Source organism: Pyrgilauda ruficollis, unplaced genomic scaffold (genome assembly GCF_017590135.1).
Source record: "Pyrgilauda ruficollis isolate IOZ18807 unplaced genomic scaffold, ASM1759013v1 scaffold1, whole genome shotgun sequence".
Lineage (NCBI taxonomy): Eukaryota > Metazoa > Chordata > Aves > Passeriformes > Passeridae > Pyrgilauda > Pyrgilauda ruficollis.
In genome coordinates this window covers 22483924-22503978 of record NW_024508100.1, presented here as the reverse complement: position 1 = coordinate 22503978, position 20055 = coordinate 22483924, and the positions used below count along the sequence as shown (strand labels likewise).

The window sequence follows — 20055 nt, the reverse complement described above, 5'->3', positions numbered from 1 at the left end:
TCAGATTTTCTTCAGTCATTAAAGGGTTCAGTCATCTGTCTTTTACACAAGGAATTTTTAATGCAAAATATTCTGTAACTCTTGAAGAGAGCCCTGAACACTTGCTGAAATCAGTCCCACCACTGTTCCCTAGTGGAGTCTCTCATAGCACAGGGGCTGGGTTTTCTGTCCTCATTTCCAGTAGTTCAGGCAAGATCTAGTTCATTAGAGGGTCATTTATGTTTTACTTATTCATAAAGGAAGAGCTGAGGCATCATCTTAGATAAAATAAAAAAGGAATTTTTTGAGAAAATACAGAGTCTATCATGCCCAGTATGACTTGGGTTTTGTTGTTTGCTTTCTATTTGTAGAGAGACATCCCTAAAGACTACTACTGAGTGATTATCCCTGTGTTAGGACAACACTGTAATAAAAGCCCATTTAGAGATGCTTATTCTTGAACTGAGACTCCAGTGACTTTTCTTTATGGATCTTTTTTCTGTTCTGACACAAACTCTTTATTCATTATTAGCAATAAAAGAAGAAGGAGTGTGCTCCTTGAAGGAGCACAGTATCTGAGCAGCCATTAATTTGATTTTGAGACTTCCCTACACAAAATTTAATTCTCTAGAACATAAACACGTAAGAACAAAATCCATGTAAACAACTTGCCCATTGTACAGAAGGATTAACAAGTTATTAATGGACCCATCTGAAGTTGTGGGAAACATCATCATGCTTGCACACACAGAGCCATTCCAAGCACTCTCCAGTAAGTTTGGAATATTTTGGTGAAGAAAGCACAGTATGGATAAAAGCACTGTTAGTGCTTGCATTCAGATGTAGGAGGGATGATTTCTCATAGTTTTTATTAAATTAAAGTCGTAGAAAAGGCAGCATGCATTGACCTCTCCACAGGCAGCGTGCGCGCGTATGCAGCGAGTGGATCCAGTGACGCACTCCTGACCCTGCCTCTGCACAGACAGAGAAGATGATGGTTCCACATACTCAGCTCTTTGATTTCCTTTCCACTAGCCATAATTAACATTTATTCAAGCAACATTAGGAAGAACATAAATATTTCAAAGAAGCTAATTACAGCATCCAAAACATCCTCCAAGCTATTCGGTTAATGAGGATGTGTTTTGTTCCTGCAATAGTGTAACATTAATTTCAGCAAGCTATTAAACAAAACAAAACCAGATGCAATAGAGAAAGATGTATTTTTTCTCCTATTTACAAGAATGCTTACTTGAATTTCAGTGAGTTCCTTGAATAAAGATGACTGTCATAAACCATACATGCTTCCTATAAACTCAGATTCAAGCTTGGTGAACCTGCTCTGTCAAAATCTGCACCAATTTCAGTGGAAATATTATCTTGGTATAATATATAGTCTGAGCTTAGTGCAAATGTACGTTTTTGTTAGAAGTTACATTGTTCTTTCTAGTATATTACAAGGAGGAGGATAACTACGCCCAAATCAGATTACCTTACCCAGGTATCAGGAAATGCAAAACTACACAGATGCTTTTAGTAAAAAGGCATAGTCTAAAATGAAATGGAGTTCATACTGGGTTGGAAGTACTGGAGGAGTGTAGCCTTAGGATTCAGACACTGTAGAACTTGGCACAAATAGGATCGAATGTGTAATGGCTACTGCTTTTGTCCATTAGTAGGAATCTGCTGAAAACAAAATTCACATTTCAGATGAAGGATTTTCAAGCAATACAAATCCAAGCAAGAGAGAAATATCAGATTAATTGTTTTTTAATGGTAAATGGAAGGCCAGAAATTTTCTACCTGGAAATTTTTTCTCATAATCTTTAAAATCTCCTGATAAGTTTTTGTGCAAGTGGGCTCTCCAAAATTTTTCTGTTTCCACTGTGCAAACATGCAGCTTCTGCGCTAATCAGAACCCTTTTACCTGAAACTAAAGTTTAATTCAAGACGTATATTTTTTCAGTATCCTTAAAACACTCTGCACCATTCAACAGGTGCAAAATATTTACAGGTGTCCAGCGCTCAATTAATAATAGATTGCAATTTATTTTATTTCACCACCTATTAAATATTTAACAAGACTGTAATAATTAAAATGCATAACAAATTAAATCTTTCCTTAGGCTAAAGCTTGGGACACTGATTCATGCAGTTGAATCAAGATAGATTAGGGAGACACCTTTCAGCACTAATGACTCCTTATTTATGGTAATTTCTTCAAATAAATGTGTTCTGCTTTTATTAGTGAAAAACCAGAACTAAATACAATCCCTCAATTAAGACTGTTTAAAAAAAAAAGCCCTTTTAATTAGGTAGATATAAATACAATAACACATACAAAATACAGGCTTCTTCAGTTTATATACTGGTCTGATAAGTGGCTCTCCATTGACATGAGGATTAGCTCTGTCCCTAGACATATAAAGGAAAGCTTTGCTACTGAATCTGATAAAGAAGATGCTCCTATTACTAAAAGAATTTTACAGCATCTTAGCATGCTGCTTGGCAAAGCTTTTGCAATTTTGATTGTCTATCAAAGTGTCCAGGGTGGAAGAGCCCATTTTGTTTCACATACATGTGGTAAAGGTGAAGGCAAAGAGCAGGCACCAAGACTATGGCTGTAAATCAAAGTTTTGCTTTGTTTCACAGTAACAGCCACTGCTCTTGTCAGGCAGATTTACTCCACCACATACTATTTAGCCCCCAGTCAAAACCCAAATGAAATGGTAAAAAAGAACTGCAAGTTGTTTTGGAAAATTACAATCCTTTTACGCTATTGTCTCATTGCTGGACTGTGATGTACTAACTTCCTTAGGGGAAAAAAAAAAAAAAAAAAAAAAAAAAAAAAAAAAAAAAAAAAACCAACCAAGAGAAAAAATATGAGTGAATGTAAAAAGAAGGGAAAACAAATCATAAAGATAGACTGTAAACTGGGATCTCCCATCCAAAAACCATCTCTGTAGCATTGGAGCAGCACCTCAGCTGTACAGGATCTTCGGAGCAAATGGGGAGAAAGCAGAGACAGTCAGACATGTGTCACTTCAAAGTCAGACCTGGCTGCTGGGCTCGGTGTGAGGAACAGGTCAGCACCAGCCTGAGCCTCTTGCTCACTCTTGGCAGGGTGATCATCACCTGTTGGATGTGACAGCAGGAGGAACGGCAGACTCGGGTAGCCACTCTGGTAAGCCAGACCTTGCTGTGCTTCAGGGATGGCTGGAATAAACTGCCCAAGCGCCTTGAGAGATCTGGAGCCTGTCATAGAATGTCAGTCATTCTTTCATTATCTACAGGTATAAATAACAACTGGGACTAAGGTCTGCAGCTGTACTATAAGTAAAATACCCTGCTAAGCACAGTATTATGATTTTAATTGCAAAATATTAGCATACCGCTGAGTTCTGTTTCGTGGTGTGGCATTGTGTGTGTGTTTGAGGCACAGGAAAAGTCTGGAGGCAGTCACACCCTGCAGCCGGGGAGTCCAGAATATCCAGTGAGAGTCGGCGGGTGCCGAGGCAGAGGGGCCCGTCCCCAGAGCCACCGACGGCTTCCCCCACATGCAAGCTCGACGAGATTTACTCCCACGTTCAGCTAGTTGGGGGCAAATCAGCTAGTGGGTCCGATTCACCCGCATTAAATCACGCCTCTCCTGCCCCGCACACCGGGCTGGGACGGTGTCTGGGCCGCCCTCGCCTCAGCGCTCCGAGCGCCGCGGCTCTGAGGGAGCGGTACCTGCCGCGCCAGCCACCGCGGCTCCTGCACGGCTCCGGGGGACTAAAACACGGATTTTTTTGGTTAAGGAGGGGATTTAACAAAGGGCGTGGAGCCTGGCCAGCGCCTCGCCTCTGCGCCTCGCAGGGACACCCCCGCCCCAGCGCGGGCTCCAGCGGCGCTGCGCCGGGGCGGAGCGGGCTGAGTCACCAGCCGCCGGCCCCGGGGGGAGCGGGGCAGCCCTCCCGAGCCAGGCTGCGGAGCCCCACGTGTCGGGGGATTTAAAAAGTTGGGGCAGAGAGAGGGGACATGCCCAGAAGAGCGGCTGGCAGAGCGGCGGCGCCGGGAGCTCGGCGGCTCGGCGGACATGGGACCCGTGTGCCACCAGCAGCCCCCCGCGGCCACCCCCGAGCGCGGCCCCAGGAAGGGCGGGGACGGCGCGGCGCTGCCCGGCTCCCCGCTGCTGCTCCTCTTCGTCCTCCTCGCTTCCTCGATTTCTGCTTGCAAAGGTGAGCATCGTCCCGCTCGCAGTCCCCTCCCGCGCCGCCAGCTGTGCCCATTATCGCGGAGCAGGGTGCCCGCAGCCTGCCAGCCTTGCGGGACAGCTACTGGGCACGGCTCCGGGCACTGGTCTGGGGGCTTCTTCCCGTATCCCGGCAGGATTACTCTGTCCTAGCAAAACACTCCAGCAACTTGGGGAATAGGCTTTTGCTGAAAGAGATTTAATTTTAAGTATCATTTACGCTGATTTAAAAAGGTAAGAAAAGACATGAAGCAACATGTGTCACAAAATTGCAGGACAAATTAGGACCCTCTGGTAGTCATTTCAACCTGTAGCAGTATTTATCAGGTGAGGAATCCTGAAAGTTGCTATTTTTGTAGCAGGGCGCTCTTGTGAAACATCTAGCAGACTGTTTAACAGACCATACTTTCTTTTCTACTCTATTTTCACACCTCAGGTAGATTAGCTGCTTACACCTTGTAAAGTAACACTACAAAATGCTGTGCAAGGACTATTTCTATTTTGTTTGTATTAGATTTGTGTGATTTGCTTTAGTTGTTTATGCTCTGCTTTGCTGTGGTTTTTTAATATCATTAACCAAAGAAATCTAATGACAGCACACTTAATATTATGTTAAAAATAAGTTCTGAAGATGTGGAAGTGGAGAGGGAAGGAAGAGGAGTGCAATGGAGGGCAGTGGCACACAGTATTTCATCTCTGTTCTCACACAAATGATTGCCAGGAGCTTGTTTAGGGATGCAGTAGAGGGAAGAGAAGATGTAAGATGTGAGTCCCAGGCTGTGTATCTGGCATTCTACTGCCTTGAAAGAAGTTGAATTTCTTAAAGATGGCAGAATTGAAGGATAGGAAACCAAATGTGCTGTAGACAATGTTGATTTTGTAGAAGGATTCCTCCTCCGTGTTTCCTTTAAATAGGACTCTTTTCTTCAATAGCACATGCTTCTTTCTTTCTTTTTCTTTCTTTCTTTCTTTCTTTCTTTCTTTCTTTCTTTCTTTCTTTCTTTCTTTCTTTCTTTCTTTCTTTTTCTCTCTCTCTCTCTCTTCTCTCTCCCCTCCCTCCTCTCTCTCTCACCTTCTTTCTTTTCCCCTTTCCCCCGTGGTTATTTTGTGTACATTACAAAAAACCTTAATGTTTCACTATGTGTGCTGTTCTGTAAATGAATGAAGTGTTCAGAGATAGGGAAGCAATGCTTTGGTGGGGAAGGTATGCTAATTTGAAATGTTGCCCTGTTCCACTCTTTTAACTAGGATACTAATCCCAGGTAACACTCCAGTTTGAATACACTAATTTAAGAGCAGAAGACAACGTAAGACAACTGTAGCACCTTTAATTTATTTGGCATTTTTCTTTGAAATGAAACAAATAATTGGTAATCAGTTCCCTTGTTATGTGAACAACTCAAACATTTTTTTTTAAATCCCACATCTATATAGTGTGAAATTAAGAGCCCCTCTAATTCTTTTTTGGGGCAAAGCAAGCATTCATAATAATTAGTCACCTTAAGTCTGTGCCAGTACAAAAATGTGGTTTTGAAATCCATCCCGTTCCATAAATGCCTGGAACTAACTACTGTTGTGATTATTGTTATTAGGAGTAAATGTAAAACAAATAACATGATGGCATTTATTCCCTGCTCACTGGATATTCTATCTAAGTCTAGAGGTCCAGCACCAGTTTCCCTCCTCCCGTGGGAGGTACAGCACATCCCCTCACTGACAGCATTGCGTGGTGTCTGACGTACTCACCATTCGGTGATGCTCATTTCTGCTATTTACAGAGACTCTAACAATACACTGCCACGTAAAATAACAATGTGGTAAGAGGGATATTCTGGACATTGAGCTGGAAGGGATGCTGGGACAGTGACTTCCATGTCTGCAGGCTGGGTGGGTAGAGATAGAGAAAGGAGCTCCCCCAAGTTAATAGATCTTCACTGCATCATTATGTAATTAAGGACACATTTAATCTACTGAAGGACAAGCTTTTCCCCATCACATGTGCAAGACAGAGGAAACAAATCCAGTTACAGATGTACTGTCTATCACCTTGTCAAAACCACGTGTTCGTATCACGGGCACTATTTATATGCAATCGTACATTGCGTAGAGCATGTTCAATTCTGCAGCTGTAGCACACAGGAAGGCAAGAAGTAGAGTCCAGATCCTCAATTCACAGTGCATGCACTGGAGGTGAGCAGAGCTCTCAGAAAACTCGAGGCTGTAGGAACTGGAATGTGATTTTCTGAGCAGGTCTCAGTGAGACCTAAGTAACTTCCACACTGTTTATTGTTTAGACATGTGAGTGTCCATACATGCTATGAACATGTGATAAGGCATCCTACTGTGTTGCTGAAAGAGAGCAGGCAAAAACTAGCAGACAAACCACAGAGCACCCAGGGTCACAGACTTCCTTGGACCAAGCAGCTCTCGGCCTTTGCAGTTAATAGTTGAGCTAGGTCTGTCTGACATGGGATGCTTACACAAATGACCTTTGCTGAACAGCATTGCTAAGCATGGTTTGTGCTTCCAGGTGCACCAATGCCGTCCCAAGAACTCGAACCAGATGAGGATTTGCAGCTGTTGAAAGAGGTAAGCATCATCTGCCATGTGGTATCCTTCCATTCTTCTGTGCCCATCCTTGCTACAGTTCCACCTCACTATCCAGTGTTTCTCTTGCACAGAGTTCAGCTGTGTCTTCTTCCAGTATGTCTTCCTGTATGTCTCCTATCCTGGCATCAGCAAAGAGGTGAAATATCTAATTTTCCAGGTATTTTGAACAGTTGCTTCAAGAGGATGTTGGGACTAAGTGCTGAGACGTCATTCTGAGAAGAGATTGTCTTGTCTCAGTGGAGAGCTATGTTTGATAACTGCCAATGACCAGGCAGACACTGTCTCTGGAAGCATCACAGTGTCCCTCACATCTGGTAGCTTTATAGTCTCTACATGATACTCAGGAATTGTTTCAACTCATTCAGTCTTGCTTCTTGCATCCTGTACTCTGCACACAAGGCTCGGACACTGTTCAATCCTATCCTAGCCTCTCAATTTACTAGGGAAAGGACAGTGTACTGTGTCAATTAGCCCCTCTAACATTTGGCTACTGATTGGTATCATAACTTCCACTCTCATCTCTGAAATTAACGTTTGTTTTGACTCTGGAGTGTGACGCATGTGTTAACACAGGCTCTTCCCTGCCCTTTTGGAACAGATGGAGTGGCAGGGTGTAACATGTGGAGAGGGTTTATCCTGCAACTTGCATGCCCTGGTGTTGCTGCAACTGTCAACTATTGTGTTGACATTTAATTTAGTAGCTTTTGATAAGATTGGAAAATAAGTGACTCATCAGGGGGGCAGATGCAGAGAGTAAATTTCTTCTTACTGAGACCATTACAGGAGCATTCTGCTTACTGTCATCTCCCCACAGTTCATATTGGACATGGTGACTCAAAACCTAGCCTATTCTACTGGCACTAGAGTGAACCCTAGGGATGCTTATCATCCGGGAAAAAATGGTCTCTTGGGAAGTAAGATCCTGATAACTATAAGGAGTATTTGAAAATGAGTTATTTACATCCTGGATTTAAAAAGCTCTTTAATACATTTCTGTGTGTCTTGATAAGATATGCTAGCTGTAAGATTTGTCCCTGTGGTGCCTGGAAACCAAGACAAAGGTCTTGTTGATTTCAATGAAGAAAACAGTATGCATAAGACACTAAATTTTGTAAAATTTTGAAACAGAAGCAATATAAAACTTACCATTAGAACTAGAATTATACTGGACTGGAAAGGGTCTAGAGAAAGAGAATTAGATATATAGTTATAGATCCTAAATCAACCTAATTACTCATCACACTAGGTCACCGGGGTTTCATAAAGTGCAAGTAATAATTCTTCCCTCTTTGCTACTTTACTAGTGGACCATTCAGGAGAATCCCTGCCTCTAAATAAACCTAGTATGCTCCAGGAATGGGTCTGAGTTTATAAATAATTTGAGAACTTTGTCACTAAGTATTTTGTTTCATTACTTGTCTCTTACTTCCTTTTGTTTCTTTATGTTAATTAACCAATCCCAAGCAACTTTCAATCTTCTACCCTCATGCCACATTTCTGAAACAGGAGAGAAAATTTCGGAGAAGATGCATGCTAATTTTTTTTTTTAAAGGAATTAACAGAATTAACAGAAATGGTGACTTTTCCTCTGTCCTTGCTTTGTCTGCAAAGGTTTTAGCTGAAAGATACAATTGTGTTGAACACAAAGCAGTCACTGGCTTGTTCTGCTACTGAGTTATGGTAGTTCTCTGTGTCAAGTAAATAAACAAATAAAACCCAGCACAAAAAATCCCCAAGAGGAAACAGCGCTTTTTTTAAACATAAGCTTCCAAGATAACTTCAGCTTCTATCTCATTCATTGCTGAATTTCTCCTTTATACTTTCTCACTCTGAAAGTAGTGAAGCTGAACTAATACACTCAAACACGTGCAAGATGAAGGAAAAAGAGAACAGAGAGGATGTGCTACCAACAAAACCTATTTGAAAAGGGAATCCTGTGAGCTAATAGTTTTCCCACTATATCTGCTAATGCTTTCTCACAGATTGTCTCTGGAGAAATGAATCATCTCCTGTCCTGAAGTGCTCAGATAATCATTATTTTTTTCTAATTTCTTTTTTCCTTTAATGTTTTCTTTGCTAATGTGTGTCACTTAGGTTTTTTCTCTATAAAAATTTGCAAGAACAATTGCATTGCCTTCTCTATCAAAAAAAAAAAAAAAAAAAACCCAAAACCACTATATTTTTTATGCAGCCTGTGAACAACATGAGTGGTAAAGGGTTTTTTTTTTTCATCTACCACTACCAAATATTACATGGAAAAATTAGCATATACTGATGGAGGTTACTATGATACAACTTTGAAGTTATTTAATAGAATTTTAAGTTGCTTTTTGCCATTTTTTTGAAACTGTGCAACTTCAGTTGCAGTGCTGAAGACTTTTCCTTACAGAGTTCTTTGAGCTTTCAGCGCTGGTAATATTATTTCTTTGAACTGAAATAAATTTATTCCATTTCTTATTCCTTCTTTGTTAATAACTCCACTAAAAATTTGTCAGTATTACATTATTCTTTCATCTTGGAAAAGAGACAGAAGGAGGATGTAATTAATACAAGGTTATGAACCATAGGGAGAGGATGGGTAGGAATCACTTCTTTGGTACTTCTTCCAAGCAAAGATCATGACAGCAGGGAATGAAGACAGCTTTGAAAAGACTGGTGAAGACAAACAGTAGTGGCGCTTCACACAGTGTTTAGGAAACTTCTGGCACAAATTGAGTGGTGTGCATAAGATGTGCCAGCACATATCATAATCACTCAAGGCGTGCATGTGTCATAAACCTATAGGGATGCCATAATCCCATTGAAAGAGTTCTGTTTGAAGATTGATCCTTTAATCCCTTGCCTTAGTTTTGTTACTTTCTTCACAGTTTTGTATAATTCAAAGATATGGCAGAAGAGATTCAAGTTCATAGTTTATGCCCAGGATGCTTACAATCATAACTTAAAATATGACTTAGTCTGAGAAGTTTGCAGTAAAAAGGGGTATGTGCTGGGTATGGAATAAGAGTCACAGATTCCTATGCTTGTTCAGATCAAGCAAGTATAGGTTTGTTGTTGTTGTTTTCTTTTTTTTTATGTGATTAGGGCCCTTTCCCCCTTTGAATGCAAGGTATTTAATGAATGGACCTATAAGGATGCCTTACAGTAGGCAAGCTTGCCATGCCATAAGCTGCACTCACCTTTTTCTGAAAATATGCGTATTTCACTTGTTTTTATTACTCTGACTTCCTAAAAAAAAACCAACATGTGAACTCTTACAGATAGAAGATGCATGTTCTGCTTACCTGTCCACAGATTCTCAGCCTCAGGTGAGTCAGACAGATGTAACTCTACTATTTGGATACTGTTTATTATATTTAGTAGAATTGGAAGTGTGATACCTGAGTTCCTGTTTTCTTCACATTAGGTATCCAGTACACTGGAAGAACTTTGTTTTTTGATCGTGGGATTTCTCCAGAAACCACAGGTAACACACAAAAGACTGCTTAGCATTTTTGAAGCCTGATCTCTCACTGTGCCATTGTCTACAATGAATTCTGAGGACCCAGAATGGAAAGTGTCGTTCAGCACTGGAAGTACTTCTATCAGTTTTTACTCTGAAATGTGCCATGTGCCAGAATGTAACACCTTGTAAAGACAAGAGATACATCAATGTTTGGAAAATTATCTCCAGGTTGAGTACAAAGTGTTAGGTGTTTTTATTGCTCTAGATTAGAAAAACTATGAATTCTCAACAGACAAAGAGACTTACTTAGGAGAGTAAATCTCCTAAGTAAAGGGGATGAACAAGGGAACATCTGCTAAACACATCTAACTCTACTAGCACACAGTAATCAATGCTCTCTACAGAGTTTGAAATGATTAGTTAGATTGATAAGCAAAGACATACAATACATCTGCCAAGGAAGGATATTTCAACCCTGTGCTGAAAAGATTATGTATTTAATCAAAATTATCAATTGTTCTTTTTATTTTAATGAATAAAAGCCTTTCTACCAACTATTATTCCCACAGGGTTTAGATGAGAAAGACAACACCAAAAGGGTAAGATGTCTATATATGTCCTACAATCACACTAAAAAAAGGCAAGAAAATAATAAAACCCTTGCCCTGCTTTGTAGTAAAACCCCACTTTTAATTTTTTTCAAACAGTTCTTATTTCATTATTCTAAGACTCATGACTCGGGCAACTCAGACATCATGGTAAGTGGCATAGCACCTCCTTATGAGTGAGTACATGTGTGCTTGTATACAAAACCAAGGCAATATTCCTTTTTGCAGTAGTCTCTGCAACTGTATAGCAAGCTCAGGACTGGGAGCTGCATGTTTACAATACAGAAGGTGTTTTTATAATATAGGAGAGGATGATCAGTACTGTACAGGCGTGGAAAAAAAAATCTAACAAACTCAACCAAACATTCATGGAATCCTAACTCAATCTTAATCTTGCAGTTTCAAATTTTAATAATGAGATCAAATACTTTTTTCAGGTATTGGAACATAGCACATGCAGTGGTACAATGTGGACTTGCAGGACCTGAGAACATGACCATAACTATTAGATACTCTTGAAAGCATTTTTATTAATTTTTAATTAAACTGCATTAATTCATTTGTGCATGTCATAAATATATAGAGGCAAAATAGTATTTAAGTCTCACTTGGACTTTGGATTATATTTTGAATGAAAAATATAGTTTAAACCATGGCCAAGAATAGTTGCTCGAAAAGTGTTCCCATAAACCAACAAGCCAAGTATGTGATCCATTCTGGCTTTTGAAATGCAAGTGTACTCTGTTATCTCTGTGCATCTATGCATCATGGGATTTTGAGAGAGTTAAATGTATTCATATTTTCTTGTTTCTGAAAAATCATTCTTACATGCCAATGTCCATTTTTGCCTTGTTCTTTACATTTCTCCAGAAATATGTGGTGTATTTCCTAGAAGGTGACATTGCTCATATTGGTGTCAATGTTTTCATGCTACAGCTGTTTTGGAGGCTTTAATGATAATTAAGGCACAGTGAAATGAGCTATTTCTGCTGCTGCTCATGCTTAAAAGGTTACTGCATTCCACTGCATCACCATCCTGAATACCTTTGCTGCTGCTCCCAGAGATTACCACTTCCTCACTTTTGGTTTAGCTGTTCAGATGACAATTTTCTAGCCATTCTCAGGGATAGCAACTTAGGTCATCATTCCTCAGCTTTATAAGCTGTCTCCACTGGCTGCAAGACAGAGCCCAAGTGGACAGCTGGGATGTTCATTAACTACTTCAATCACATCAGATTCCTACTTTTTGTAGGTATTATGATCCCATATTGCCTACCTTAGGCAGCAAAATTGGTTACAAATAAGTTCTTTTTACCTATTAAGTACAATAACACTTTGGTAACTCTGGTTACTCCATGTCTTACAGTTCTCTTAATTGCATTACTTTTACAAGAAGTATTATAGCAAAAATGCATTGTTTATAAAATTCCATTTATATGTGTTGAAGGTTTAAATTGGTTAATGGAACACGGGTTTTTTACATTTTATTTCTTCCTGTGGACCTCTCTCCAAAATCTGACGTAGTTGTGTTTTTCCAGGGTGAGTATTTAGGCTGCACACAATGCCACTGTGCATACTTAGGCTGTCTGCAAGCTTAAAGTCTTGTTGAACACAAGGAATTTCATGCCTGGAGCTTAGATAGAGTGACCAGTGCCATGGTTACAAATGTCCCTTGAGAATGGATTTCTACTGTACACTGTTCTTTAGCAAAAAAATAATTTTTTTTTTGCCATTTATTTTGAAGTAAAATGAACTTCTCAGTACAACAGAGGTGGAAGCTGCTAACTTCCATAATAGAAATTTCTAGACGTTTTAGTAGGAATACTGTATGGAAATATTCTCAGTACCACTCACAGAGACTGAACAAAGTTTGAATAATTCCAGGAGTCTGTAAATAGTTCTGAACTTTCAGTTAGTAAAGATGAGGATACATACATTTTCCCTCTATCATTCCGTGTAGTGTAACTATAAATGTTGATTCCTGTTTGTTGTCAAGTCAAAATGTTAAAAAAAAAAAGTTTTTCAATTAATCAGTTTCTCAGTCTTTAGTCCTTTATTGGTGCATGTTTGGTCCATGAGTCAATACTGCAGAAAGAGACTTTTTTTGCATCATAAGGCCCAAATTTCACTGTGTGTGTGTTCGTGTCCTCTCAGTCATCTGTCCTGCATCCTTTACTGCAACTCGTTCCTCACCTTAATGAGAGAAGACTGAAGAGATACAAACTGGACGTATGTAAACTGAAACTCTGCATGCTTGTGTTCTTACACTTTGTGATTCATTAGCTTTTCTAAAAATGCCCTTGTAGACCTTTCTGCTTATATATTTTGGTTGGACTGCCCAAATCTCAGTGTCACAGAATGTGCTTCAGGAAGGGTTATCTTGCTGCTGATCGTTTTTCTTCCTCATATTGGGAAGAAAAACAGAACCTGCTGTACATAAACACAGCCACCTCTCTCCCTGACTAGATAAGGAACTGAAAAGGTGGATGAGTGAAGGAGGAAACATGCTCTATTAAATTCATTCTTTCTCCCCAATTTAAAACAGCTCCAGATTTTTTCACAGCTTTGATTCCTCTTGAGCTACAGCCTGCCTCATAGGATATGATCTAAGAAAGAAGACTCAAGCATTATCTTGGCTATTCAATATAAGAGACTGAGCAAAATACCATCTAGAGGACAGGCATTAAAATAAAACTCTAAGTAATCGTACATCTTCATGAATACATATTTTTCTGTGTACATATATACATGCAGGTTTGTGAATAAACTTGCATGTTTATTATGGCAGGTTTTTCTTTTTTTTAACATCTCCAAACCCTTAGAAATTTAGAAGGTGGGTGTTACAAAAATGACAGATTGTTAGCTTCATCTGTTTACTAATACCAAACTTCTGACATGAACTCAAACAAGAACATGTAATGTTTAAGGAGGGTCTGGTTCTAAGAGGAAAAGGACATTAACAAAAATCACAATTTCTCACTAGTAATTTTACTCTTGATTACTTTTCTGTTCTGGATGAATTTCTTAATCTTGCAACAGCTCCGTATTTTGTTCCTGTTTTCAGTTTTTTTCACACATTGAATAGAAAAAGTAGAAAAAATACATATGAATACCATAGGACTCAAATGACAATGTACAGAAAAAATTTTACCCTTTTGAAATATAAAAAATTATAGTAGTGATCAGATTATAAATCCAAGATAAGTATTTCAAACACAGATAATGCTAGAATGGGAAGAACAATAGAAATAAAAATCATACAGATGTTTTATGTACAGTAAGAAACTTAATACAATGCTATATATGATGAATTGAAGTCAGAATTAAAATCAAGACTCAGAAATTATGTATAGTTTAAAATCTACTTCCTTTGAAAGCTTCCCTGGATTGAATCTACTTCTGTAGTTTGGAAATGATGGGAGTCATCCTGTTTTACACAATTCTCACAGCATTAGAAGAGAGCATGGTGTGATTCCTTTCTGTGACACTTCACATTATGATATTTACCCAAGAGATCACAGCACCCCAGTTTTTAGTTGAGAAATACACTCATTGCTAAATAAAAGCCATCTCATTTTAATGTTCTGGTAAGCATAACAATAAGACTGTTTTGCTTCTCAAGTTTACTGTCTCCCCACCTGCAGGACAGACACATCACTCCTCTCTGATACCAACAGAAGCAAATAAAACACTGTGATTAAGCTTATGTGTTCTCTAATCATGAAGGTCTCATTAAAGCAGCTGGATAGCTCATGCTTTGTACTTGTTACATTTAGAGAGAATTTCTATTTTCTTCATAATTTCTTAGCCTCCTTGCTATATGGATCACTAGGCAGCTGTTTCACCCTGTGTGCAGTATAGACTATCACATGCACTGCTCTTTAGGAGTTAATGTGAGAGGGGTGGTTATGGCACATCTTTGGGAACAATCTGGGGTCTCATTCCTGGGAGAAGCTCAAGTATTTTTGATATTTAAACTTTGTATTTTTGTCCTCCTGCAAGATGCAAAAAGCAACTCTATCTGTAGAAACTGCTCTCATGAAGACACTCTTCTTGTGCCTGGGTAGTAAGCCCTGGAAAACGAGGCAAAGGCTGTTCCTCATTTCTAGTACCATTCAGAAGCAATCTGAGCTGATCTTAAACTTTGGGCGGAATTCAGCTCCATTCATATGTTCTCTTCCATTTCTACATGACAACATAAACATTGTGTTACTGACATGGGGAAATGCACATAAAGCATTCAAGGAGTAAATGATGTGTCTGTATGTAGTACTGAAGAAATATTTTTTATATATACATAAACAACCTCTCTGTATGTATTAATTTACAGCTGCAGATGTAATTTAAAATACTTTTTTCCTCAGGAAGAACTTCAAGGACCTGGAGTGATTCAAAGCAGAGGCTACTTCTTCTACAGGGTATGGTTTGTTTGATTATTTTTTTTCCTTTTGTTTTGTGGTGAGAGTTAAAAAAAAAAAAAAAAAGAAAAAAAAAAGAGATATTATTACATAAAGAATTACTGTGATTAAGGATACTTTTCTCAGTTAGACCATTCCACCCTACAGGACATCTCCAGGTCTGCTCCTGAAATTTCCTTGTATTAAAATAAAGGCATTGTGGGCATTTTTTAAAAATCATATTCCTAGGTTTGTGTATACATGATACCATTCTATGCCTTAAGAAGTCATTGGTTATTTAGGATCTATTTGTCAGAGAAAGTTCTAGAAAATATGGCATCTTGGGAAATCTTCCTAAAGCACTGTTCAGCAGGGTATGTTTGCACATGATATAAATACGATTCCATGCTTACACATTGTGCTAGGTCTGACTTTGCCATTTTCCTTCTGTTTTGACCAGTAAGGTAAGAAACTAGATACAGAAATTCTTGTGAGAATCTACTGTGTTCATCTTTTACACCATTAGCAAAATTGAGAAGGTGGCAAGTCAGACTTTCTGCCATTTCTACTTAAATAGGAAAGTGGCTGATGGCTTTAAATAAAAATGTGGCTAGGGTTGTACTCAATGATCCTAAAGGCCTTTTTGTAAACTAAATTATTCTATAATTCAAACAAAAAGACCACAGATTTGTATAGTTACATTTCTTTTGTATCAGGCTTGGATCCTTAGAGTTGTTATGACAGGCCCAAGTTATGGGTAATATTAACATTGGTGCATTAATGCTTCCAGAGTAAAAAACAAATCCTTATTAAACCCAGGAACAAATTTTTTATCAGCTTTAGTAGAAGTTGTATCAAGTCCCTCACTAGTGCAACATATTTCTGAAAAAGACCACAGTGAAAAGAAAGTCCTTGTCTATATCAAAGAATACAGTCTAAAAAGAAAATAATTGAGAGTGATATGTAATTGTTTATTAATAGCAACAAACCCACTTATAGTGCAATAATTGCAACAATCAGAAAGCACATTTTAAGAAAATGCAAAAAGAATAAGGATTAACAATCTCTTGAAGTCACTTCTTATGGCTTTCTCCCCCTTATAAAATCATACAAGATAGAAAATTCATTCTTCAATTGATATGCAGTAAATTTTAGTGTGTAATTATCCTCCAGAGGTAGATACAGATTAAACAATAACTTATCTTAGGTCTATTTTTGACAATAATCACAATGACACTACTGAGACATTCACAAATTTCTATACACACCAAGTTGTTTGGGGCTTTGTTACTAAGTTCTGTCAGTTTTACAGAATACATAACTTACTGAATATTTGTCTTTCAGCCACGTAATGGAAGGAGATCAGTGGGTTTTCGCTGAGGAGGTATTTATTTCATGCTTTTGATCATGACCTACATGTAAATTAGTTCATTTTTATCCAAATAGACCACAATATTTTTGTTGAGAATTGTCTCAGAAAGCCTTTAACTGTGTAATCAGCTTAGATTTCCACCCACAAATTTTTCCCAGATGTGTTAAATACACTTAGATGTGTTAATTACACTTACCTTCAGATGAAGTGAAAAGAAGCTGTAGGTATTCAGTTCCCAGAACAGACAGCACAGAGGTGTTTCAGGCAGCAAGAATTGGAAAATATCCCACGTTTTTAAACAATTTGGAAAGTACTGATGATGACAAGTCAATCTAAGAAAGAACTGAGTCAACTACTTGTCAAAAGAATGCTAAGAAGTAAACTGACATCCTGAAGGTAATTCCCTAATCTCACAAAGTTAAAAAACTCACACTGAAACTGAGTGCAAACTTCAGGATTTATTTTCAGTGCCTGCAACTATTTGGAGAGATGTAAAAATGTAGACTAATACTATGCATTTTCTAATGTATTTTATTCTGCCATCATTTTTAAGTCTTATATCAATTTAGAGTTACATCAACAGCTAATGCTCTATCTTATCTTTCAGGATTATAGATTCCTGACTTAGAACTAAAACTGCAGGAATGCTGAGTACATGGACATACTGTTTTCCTTACAATAATTATTCGTTATTAATGTACAATTAGAAATCACTCAAATGTAAATATTCTTAAACCAGATTCTGTTAAGAAGGTCTTTACTATCTTGATTATATTAAAAGCATATTAAAATTATTTGTTTCCTAGTGTTATGATGTTTACAACCACATGTAATTCAACTGTAAAAGAGTCGGTGCTTGCACGCAACAGACATTGCCTCTAACAACCCTGTTAAGCAAATTTTCTCTTCTAAATAAAGGCCCTCAGCCAGACAGTTGTTTTAATGAGAATGTTTGCAATCAAGACTACTGTATTTTTTCCAGAATACATTGTGATTTGTGTGTTTCACCATCTGAAAAAAAAAAAGATGAGAATCCCTTTTCCCTTAATAAAAGGAACTTGAACAAGTTGTACATTTTGAAGAAATATTGTGACTTTGATTCAACTAAAATATAATGGCATGCTTTTTAGCTATTAAGAATGCAGATGCACTATGGTTCTTATTTAGAAGAAGACTTAATTGCAACTGGGATCACAATTCACTTGAAAACTCAAATGCTTTTGATGGAGACTGAAGGAAAACTCTACTCAGAAGCACAGTCTTCCCAGCTCATATCTCCAAGTTTATTTTCACAACAAAATTGTGTTAAATTATTTTGTTGAGGTTTTTATATATTGAAAGTAACTAATCACTCAGAACCAGATAATCTTTTAAGTCCCTTCCAACCCAAACCATTCTGTGGTTCTATGACTCAGTTTAGAAGTGGGCTAAAGTTTTTAACATTGTATTGGCTGGTCATGGTTTGAATTGGCCTCAGCATTACTACTCCTGCTTCTGCACTTGAGAATGTAGTTGGAAAAATTAAGGCCTCAGAGGAAGCCAAATTGAGAAGACCTTTTCCTCTTCTTGTCCACTTATTTTTGCTCTGCATTTTAATAATTAACACTTCTTATAAAAAAAAAATTGTTCAAGATTCATGGTTTAATTTTAATTATTTTCACTTGGTTATTTTAAAAAGTATTCTGAATTAAACATACAATGCAGATAGTGACAAGTGGTATGACATCTAACATGTACAGATAACTAACTTACACAATTTCATAAAAAAGCCAGTCAGTGTAAGGAAGATTACCATTTTGAATTATTAGTGGCAATCAATCCCTGTATTTCTGTATTTTCCTGTATAGTTATAATTAAATAAAGTCCTTTTCCCCCCCCCTCTCTCTTACCCAGAGTTATGGCAAAGTTAACTAATTTCTGAAATAAATACATATTTTTCTTTCATTAGTTCTACATTACATCTGCTTATTACTTTTCATACATTTAAAATGTTTGGTGACAGGAGAACAAAAGGTGGACTTCTTTTGTCTGTTTCTTTTTTTTTTTTTTTATTTGGGCTTTTTGTGTTTCTAGTGAAACCAGAATGAATCTTGAAGAACTAAAGGAAGCTGAAGTTGGCTTTGATGAGACTGATAGGAAAGCTGTTGATATGTAGAGGTGTAGTGACACATATCTATCCAGATTAGCAGTGTACTTGTCACTATTGTACATGCTCCTAAAAAATAAACTCAGAATCTTTAGAATAGTAATGTCTGCTGACTCACATAACTGCCTTTTTCCACTTTCTGCTCTTTTGACATCAGATAGAACCCACATTACTGTCCTACTTCTTCCTCATTGCCAGTGGCACAGAGAAACAGTTTACACCATATTTTGCTTTGATGTTCTGTTAGGGCAAAATTATTTACTCTGAAAGCTGGATATTTAAAAGAAAGTGTTAAACAGACCACAGTGGAAACCACTGTTCTACATCCTCAGTTGAGCTGAAGATACATTGGGCCACCCTGTGCTTGGAGGTGTTCTGTGTTTGAAGCGTTACAGTCTCAACATTTGTCCAAGTTACACAAGTAGGGTTCATTCTCTTTCTGCCTGATTAAAGGGTTCCTCTCATTCTGCCACACCAAAGATGACTCTACCACACTAAAGACACATTCTGCTAGTCTTCAGGACTTTGTGCAATGATGATAAATGTTCAAATAAAGAAGTTCTGCATCCCATTTTCTCTTCTGTTTTGGATAGCATTTTCTGTGAGTTTCAAGCCAGAAAGAATGGACAATTGGTTGTGGGTATCTCTTTTCTCTCATGTGCACAAGAAAAATAGGAAAAACAATATCTTGTGGTTCCAGTTTTGTGATAATGTTTTGCATATGGGGTATGTGCCACCTATATGAGGATGGCATGCCATTAAAGAAGAAAACTGTATTTTAGTGCTGGAATCAAACCGCTTAGAATTTTTAATTGATTAAGTAATTAATTTGACTATTATGAGCAAAATATGTTTATTTTTCTAGCATAGCACTCATTTCTGGTACAATATGGTTTCTAAATATATTACTGTAATAAAAATGCAATTTGTTATGAATTACTATAGTAATTACTATCATTTCACTTTACCATACATGAGAAATTTTGTGCTGTAATGGTGGTAGCTGCAGAACCACAGCATCACAGAACAGGTCAGGCTGGGTGGGAAAACAGTGGTCATCAGGTCCCACACCCCTGCTCCAGCAGGGTCATTCCAGAGCACATGGCACAGGATTGCTTCCAGCCAGTTCTTGACTATCTTCAGTGAGGGAGACTCCACAACCTCTCTGGGCAACCTGTTCCAGTGCACAGCCAGCCACACAGTAAAGACGTTCTTCCTCATATCCAAGTGGAATTTCCTGTGCATCAGTTTCTGCCCATTGTCT

The 20055-nt window shown here is 38.1% G+C and overlaps 1 protein-coding gene across 1 annotated transcript; it reads left to right on the top strand.

Annotated features, from left to right (window-relative positions):
* The first annotated feature begins 4057 nt into the window (after nucleotides 1-4057).
* NMU (neuromedin U) lies at nucleotides 4058-17439 on the top strand. The gene is made up of 10 exons (XM_041458567.1): nucleotides 4058-4199; nucleotides 6744-6802; nucleotides 10084-10131; nucleotides 10230-10289; nucleotides 10838-10867; nucleotides 10976-11026; nucleotides 13031-13105; nucleotides 15241-15294; nucleotides 16618-16657; nucleotides 17253-17439. Exons 1-9 carry the CDS (start codon nucleotides 4058-4060, stop codon nucleotides 16651-16653), a joined length of 555 nt encoding a protein of 184 aa, XP_041314501.1. The 3' UTR covers nucleotides 16654-16657; nucleotides 17253-17439.
* The last annotated feature ends 2616 nt before the right edge of the window (nucleotides 17440-20055 follow it).